This window comes from Galeopterus variegatus, unplaced genomic scaffold (assembly GCF_000696425.1).
Source record: "Galeopterus variegatus unplaced genomic scaffold, G_variegatus-3.0.2 Scaffold6120, whole genome shotgun sequence".
Taxonomy (NCBI): domain Eukaryota; kingdom Metazoa; phylum Chordata; class Mammalia; order Dermoptera; family Cynocephalidae; genus Galeopterus; species Galeopterus variegatus.
This window is the reverse complement of record NW_007732231.1, coordinates 77,317-85,356: the sequence shown is the minus strand read 5'-3', so window position 1 is coordinate 85,356 and position 8,040 is coordinate 77,317. Positions and strand designations below refer to the sequence as shown.

At 36.1% G+C, this 8,040-nt stretch overlaps 1 protein-coding gene across 1 annotated transcript in view; it reads right to left on the bottom strand.

Moving 5' to 3' along the window:
- Positions 1-479: 479 nt before the first annotated feature.
- The window catches only part of UBN2 (ubinuclein 2), a 71,235-nt gene continuing 63,674 nt past the window's right edge, over positions 480-8,040 (bottom strand). Inside the window, exons 16-18 of the mRNA XM_008590458.1 lie at positions 4,584-4,818; positions 3,851-3,940; positions 480-548 (exon numbers count right to left, since the gene is read on the bottom strand). Coding sequence (XP_008588680.1) covers positions 499-548; positions 3,851-3,940; positions 4,584-4,818 — 375 coding nt within the window. The 3' untranslated portion in view covers positions 480-498. The remainder of the gene's footprint in view (positions 549-3,850; positions 3,941-4,583; positions 4,819-8,040) is intronic.

Below are 8,040 nucleotides of genomic sequence, written 5' to 3'. Positions count from 1 at the left end.
AGGGTCATTAAAATTTTCTGTGGCAAATTTGCTACATAGTCCACTCAGACATTATTGTTACTCCTGACAAACTGGCCTAATTCCAGATATATTGCCTTTGATTACGCAACTATGCTACAAGTGTTCAGATCTAACCCCCAGGATGGATGGAGTTCACCCAAATCATTTTGACTTTCTTCTTCCTCCCCCGGGATAAATCAAATTTGTACTCCTGTGGGTTTGACAACTGAGCCTCTTTCAAGTCAGTTAACCTGGTAACTTTTGTCTTTCTTTAGAAGAGACCAAAGAACCCTAACTTTGCACAAAAGCTTTTTCTTCCTCCTGCACCTGGCTTTGCTCAAGTAATGTTTTCTTTTCTTTTTCCTCCTCACCACAGTGCTTGGGACGAGAGAATGTAAACATCGACAGAAACAGCAGCCCTATGACCACATAAATACTTTCCCATCAGGTAGATTCCATCAGCCAACTAAATGTTTCATTTCCTTTGCTTGCTGGAAGTCACTGAGATTTCCGTGGTAATTTAGTGTCCCCTTTACTTTGGCCTCCATCTGAGAAAAAGAGATGTTAAATTGGTATGGGTCGGCATGTTGTAAAAACTAGATAAGAAAAGCAAAAAAGAATAAAGGAAAAAAAAATAGATAAGAAACATAAAACAAAGCAAAAAGAACAATTAACTTCTAATTTTTATGTGGATGATATCTCTAAAAAGATAACCTTTAATATACCACATGCTGTATAGCATTGTAGAGGTTGATAAAACATAAATGAGATAGAAACTCAACAACAATGATCTTATCTCAAATGACTGTGGTTCAGTTGGTTTTCAGTGCCCTATAAATACTACTACAACAAGTATTTATCGTTTGCCTGACGGCCAATGGTGTCAAATGCTATGAAGAACCAGAAGACACAATTTTTACCTTCAAGTGACCCACCACATCTTTCGATTCCTTTAGAAGACAAGGTCAATTTCAAATTCTTGTAAGTGAAATTAAATTTCTTGCCATGATACAGTATTTGTAATTAATTCCCAATTATTTATTTAAATGAATATAATGCACCGGTAATGAAAAAATCCAACTGAGTCTTTGTTTTGGTCCCAACGTAGCTGTGACAGGAAAGTCTGCTACTGAGAATAATGGTTTCTATTTTTACATACTGTTGTTTAACTGTTTAGGGGGGAAATATTGATTATTCCATTTAAACCTCAGCTAAATTACCTACAAAAACTGGGTGAGCCAACGTAGCTGTGACAGGAAAGTCTGCTACTGAGAATAATGGTTTCTATTTTTACATACTGCTGTTTAACTGTTTAGGGGGGAAATATTGATTATTCCATTTAAACCTCAGCTAAATTACCTACAAAAACTGGGTGAAGAAAAAAAAATGGGGATACCTGGGCAAGAGTAGAATCCAGTGACCTGGAGAGCAAACAGAAAATAGAGAAAGTCTCTGACAGGTCGTTGCCTTAGCAAGGACAATGAAGGCCCAAAGACAACTCAGGCCTAAGGGAAAAAGCCAGGGGAAAGAAACCTTTACTTTGAGGGAAAAGGCATGTGTGGTAGAAATACTCTGATGAAAAGGAACAAAGTATTACATAGAATAAAAGAATTTTAGGGCTGAAGAGACCACAAAAGTCACATTGACAGGTCCACTCACGTCATAATGTTAATCGCTCTAGTAAAAGATAAACAAAAAACTGCCTCTATTGAAGAAAAGATGTATCAATGAAACAAATGATTATTTCAAAAGTTTTATAAACAGAATACTATTAAAATAACTTTGGTGACAATATCTAAGACTTTTCCTTACTATTATTTATAATAAGATATTCATCTGCATTTGTAGAGAGAAATAAGTTGACCTGAAGTATAACTAAATCCATAAAATGGGAAGTACTTTTTACGTGGGATTTTGCTCAAACAAGCTTTGGTTAATTAGCAAAATAAAATACTCATATTAACTGGACTGAGAGATTCTTCAAACGAAGGTATAGCAAATTACGGCCCAAGGGCCAAATCTGGCATGCTACCATAAATAAAATTTTAACAGAACCCAGCTAAACTTGTTTGTTTACACGATAATCTGTGGCTGTTTTTGTACTGTAATGGGAGAGCTGAGTAGCTCTCATATAGCTGAGACTATATGGCCTGCAAAGCCTAAAATGTTAACTATTTAGCCCTTTATAGAATAAGTTTACTGACCCCTGGTAGACTAGATAAGATTAAGAGAACTAACATTAATTGAGCTCTTTACTATGTATCAGGTATCATGTTAGAAGCTTTAAATCAATTAGTTTTATCAAATTCTCATAAAAAGTTTATTAAAAAATCTTGTCCCCAGTAAGAGAAGTAATGATCAAACAAATTATGAAATCTACTTAAATTGGCAATTCTGGAATTCAAGAATCCAAGCCAAAAAAATCTCAAGTTCAGTGTCTTTAAAATGTTAAGAGAAGTAATGATCAAACAAATTATGAAATCTACTTAAATTGGCAATTCTGGAATTCAAAAATCCAAGCCAAAAAAATCTCAAGTTCAGTGTCTTTAAAATGTTTTTTTTTTTTTTAAATAAAAAGTTTGAACCTTTTAACTTTGATAATTTGGAAAATATTGACAGTAATATTTCCTTTGTTTCTCTGGAACAGTGGTACTGTCCAGACAATAAGAAAATTAATATAAGAGCTGGAATTTTTGAGCCACGAGAATCCTGTGTGTCTAATTCCTTGCAAGTGGTCATATTCATACCAATCTGCCCCATGAACACACGGTCCTCAGCTGACTCATTTTACCAAGCAGTACTCAACACCCACGGAGGAAGTGCTTTAGTCACAGGGCACATCCCCCCAAGCATTTAAGTTTAGGAAGATCAGGACTGCTCACATTTGTGCATACTTTGTGTTACTCATTTTGCACAACTGCTTTTATGCTCATTCTCTCAAGGGTGAGTCTGAGGCAGTTTACCACTGAGGCCTTTAAGAGGATAAATGATAACCTGTTGTCTCAGGATTGCTACGTAGCTCCCATCTCTGCAATGTGATCAAAGGTAAAATGGTTTAAAGATCACTTTTAATGCAGTGGCCAAAAAGAATAGTGAGGCCTCAGTCAATTTCTAAAGTTAGGAGGGCAGTTAAACAGTTATTTCTCCTCAAAAAATCTTGAAAATGGCCTTCAGGATGGTATCAGCAGTCTATTTACGTCAACTGTTGGTGACAGCAAGAACCTGGAGGCCAATTTGTTATGTACAGTGACCACTATCTAATATCAGATTTTGCAGTGATCTAGTTTGGCTGCAAGTACATAATACATACATTTTGGATCATATTAGTCTAACCACTGCTAAGATGCAGAAAAAGTTTAATGGTTAAGAATACAGGCTAGGGAGTCAGACTTCCTGGGTTTGTATCGCAGATCAAACACTTATTAGCAACTATCTTGGGCAAGTTGCCCTTCAGTAAAATGGGGATCATTATCTATCATTCACAGGCTTATTGTAAGGATTAAATTAGCTAATCCATGTAAGCAGCCACAAGACTATCTGGCATTTAGAAAGCTTTCAATAAATGTAAACTATTATAATTACTGTACATGACTTGTTAACTATCTTGGGAATCCTCTTAGTTATCATTTTCATATAATAAACACCTTCAAAATGGCTCTTTTCATATGCCACAAAAGATATCATTTACTTATTTCCTTTCTCTTAAAAAGTTTGTTACCAATGAGGACTCAGTCATATGAAAATTTTTCTCCAACCTTTGTCATTCCATTCACATTGTTTTCAGAAAAGTACAATCCATACCTATAAACCTATATAAATAAAGAGATGAAGAAATAGGTGGCTTTCTTACCATTAAATGTTTGCTGTAAATGTGTAGGCAGAGGTGAGTGGGAAAGTGTTGCTGCATGTTGAGCTCCTGGCTGTAAACCCTTTAGTAAATCTGAGGGGAAAACAGACTTGTCAGTAATCTCCTTTAAACTAAGATTTCAGCACTCTTAGAAAATGAAAATAGTCTGATTTATCTAATGCAAGCACAACCCCTAATTTCAAAGGCCTTCTAAACTACGGCACATACATTAAAAAAACTTATATATGTAAATGTAGATATGTATGCATATAACCCAACAAATATGCCTTCTCTTATAAATTTCATCAAGACAGAAATGTAGTATATACATGGTTCATCTGTTCATTTTAAATTATAAGTAGAGGGCTGACCGGTTAACTCAGTTGGCTAGAGTGCAGTATTATAAGCACCAAGGTTAAGGGTTTGGATCCCTGCATCAGCCAGCTGCCAAAAAACAAACAAACAATTTATAAGTAGGATCGAGGGCAGTGTTGTAGGTTTGGCTCTCTGAATCTCTGTGCTGGCCAGCTGCCAAAAAAAAAGTAAGTAAAATCCTAGGGTCCAGTAATTTGACTTATACATAGATTAAATAAACTGCATTTCTCTAAAAAAAAAGAAAAGAAAAGAAAAAAATCTATAATCTTCATTAACTCCAACTGGACTACTCTCAATTAGAATAAATTTGTGAGGGTTCTGTCAAACCAGATAGCCAGGTAAGTAAAAGAGCCCCACTTACTCTGAGTTAGGCTATGGTGGTGGAAAGCGGCTGAGGTAGATCCCGAGGTGGTTGTCACTCCAGCTGTGTCCGTTCCAAAGCCAAGTAGCTCCAAGGGAAACTGGAAGGGCATGGTCACTGGAACAAGGCCACCCAGCATCCCAAAAGGAGTCACATTTTGATTTGTTACAGACAAAGGTGATGTCATGAGAGTCAGAGGTGAGGCATTAGCCAATAATGATGCTCCTGCTGTGGACTGTGCAGAAACCAGGGGTCAAAATATATAAGAAATAAAGTATTTAACCTAAATTGATTTATTTTATTTAAAAGCCTCTTGAACACAAAACTATGTCTTATATCTGCTCTAACAGAGACTTTGTGAGACAGAAATTAAGACTGAGGTAAAAAACATATTTCAAAGAGCCACCATTAGTGGTTTTGAAAATCTGAAAATTATATTTGGATATATTCATATACTCAGCTCTTCACCACCACTGTAGACTCTACTTAACTGTTATGTTAATGATGCCTATATTAACACTCATTCACTCTTTTAATTTATTAATTCTTAACTTAGATTTCCAGTTTTTCACTTTTGCTCCGAGACCACAGACCTGACCACTGGTAAATAATTCCATGCAATTTTGAGTGAGTCTCTGAAAATGCTGAGGCATTTTACTACTTGTTTTACAATCTCTCCTGGCACAACGGCCGCAGCTGCTATTCCAGACTATTGTTCTTTCAGAGCCCCCTACTCTACATCCTTTACTTTCATCATGTCACCTTAAAGAGATAAGGCCATCCCAGATGTTCTTCCTCATCATTAGCCTTACTTGCCCTTCTCCAAAGCTAACCACCTGATCTATGCCATGAATCCCCACCTCATAGAAGTTTCCTGTACAAATATCTAGTACTGCACCTTTTCCATGTTTCCTCTGCCTTCTCAGTTACAGAGACCTCTTATTTCTTTTTACAACTACACTAATATTCCTGGCTCTTCCCAATTCCTAGCAACAATCTAATTTATTTGTACTATATTCCTTTTATTGTCAAACTTACTGAATAACTCTCATTTTCCACATTATCTAGTCTCTCCTTAACTCTTTTATTTTTTTTAAAAGATGACCGGTAAGAGGATCTTAACCCTTGGCTTGGTGTTGTCAGCACCACGCTCAGCCAGTGAGCTAACCGGCCATCCCTATATAGGATCCAAACCTGTGGCCTTGAGGTTATCAGGACCACACTCTCCCAAGTGAGCCATGGGCCGGCCCTTCTCCTTAACTCTTAAAAAAGCTGGTTTCCATTCCTCTACTTTTCTGAAATTAGATTCCCTAAGGTAAAGGTAAATTCAAGAGTGTTTTCACATTTCCCCACCTGGGCTTTGAGGGCATGTTTATGAATAAAAACACTTAAATCAGAAATATGTTAACATTGATAAGCTTTCATTGGGAAGTTACTTCAATATACTCCTTCAGCTAATTTAATTCTTTGAACAATTTTCTATATAGTGATTAAATCATTTTTTCTATTTTGACTTTTTTCTTTTCTATGTGTATTTATCAATAAAGATTTGATAAATCACATTTTCTTAGTATCAGGTATTATCTATTACAGTTTCTTTTTTTTTTTTTTTTAAAGATGACCGGTAAGGGGATCTTAACCCTTGACTTGGTGTTGTCAGCACCACGCTCAGCCAGTGAGTGAACCGGCCATCCCTATGTGGGACCCGAACCCGGAGCCTTGGTGTTATCAGCACCGCACTCTCCCGAGTGAGCCATGGCCGGCCCTTATCTATTACAGTTTCTACCACTGTGAGTTTTCTTTTGTAGTCTTATTTCACCAAGTCCAAATTTCTATTGTCAAAAATTTTAGTTCTAAATTTGGTCAGGAAAACTGAATTCTTTAAATATTTTAGTCAATAATAAATGTTAGCTATTGTCAGTTTTATTCTGTTATTTCTAACAATAAACATTATTAATAAAGGGCTAATTGTTTTATTTAATGTATGAGAAAAATCTAAGCAATTTTCCCATACATACCTACCACAGTACATACATTTATACACTTAATGGTCCATCCACTGCTGAACAAAAAATGAAGAACATCCTCCAGAAGCCTCCTATCCTGGTCTTCTACTATCTCTCTAATTGCCTCCCCTCTCTTTATCTCCTTTGTTGGTTATCACTGAAATTTATATCCATAGTTCGGGACGCTCATTTCAATTTCAATCCTGTATATCAGAGAGTTTAGTGAATAATTCCACTTAGATATCTAACACTCACAACCTAACATGTCCAAAATTGAAATCATCTCCTGCAATCAGTTCCCCCACTTTCTGTTAACTGCTATCATCAAGAGTCTTAGTTTTCAGCCATCACAAAATGAAGGACAAAATGAGCTTGCAGCCAAAAACCCATTCTTTCCTTTTTACTAAAGCTTCCTCTTACACTTCAGTACACATCGTCATCACTTTTACTCTTGGACTTGATAGCTTTTCATATTTGCCAGTCTTTTGTAAAGTGGATGCATTTAGAAAAAAATTACTAAGTTAGAAATAATAATAATGTCTGAAAGCAACTAGGACAGAAAATATCCCGCATCAATTTAAAAACTAACAAGAGTTGTTTCTTCTTTTTAATAATAATTCTATTGTAGTCTTAGGATGATAAGGAGTCTCCAAGGCTGTGTACCCCAACTGGAGTGACCTAGTGAGGAACATTAAATACTGCTAATAAGGAGACCCTTTCAAAGCTATTCTGGAGGAGTCTAACTGAAGAATTAAAATAGATGGAAAATATAAATTAGGGCAAGTTCCAAAAAAAGGAAAAAAAATGATACCATGTCATAAATGTTTAACATTTTACACTTTCAAAGGACTTTTATTTACACTTTTATTTATTTATAAATATAAAATCTAAATGGAAACATCAGATAATCTAAATATTACATAGGCATGCATAAATTTCTTTATTGTAAAAGATGAAGGCCTTTCAGAAGTGGGGTATTCCACTGTTGAAATCATTCATGAGCATACAGGAGAAGCTGTGAACATGTAGTAGGTAAATAGTTCAGGATTATATACTATAATCAAAAATACTTCCCATGACCTCTATGTCTCATTCCCAGGGGGGAAAAATGAAGGGAAACCTTGTTCTTCCCACGGTGGGCATTAAATCTTTTTTAAAAACCACATGTTCTATTTCAGTGAGTGCATCGGTCCCCCATTCTCCGTAACACCCAGAGTAATCTTTTGAAATGTAAATCAGACCATACCACTCCCCTGTTTAAGACCCTCCAATAGTTTCCCACTGCACATAGAATAAAGTCCAATGTCCTTATCGTGGTCCACAAGGTCCCCCATGTCATGGTTCTGGTCTTCACTGATCTCATCACCTACCAATCTCTCCTCACAGGCCTTCATTTCAGGTCTTTCCTCTCAGTGTCTTCAAACTACTGTTCCCTTTCACCTCAACTGGTT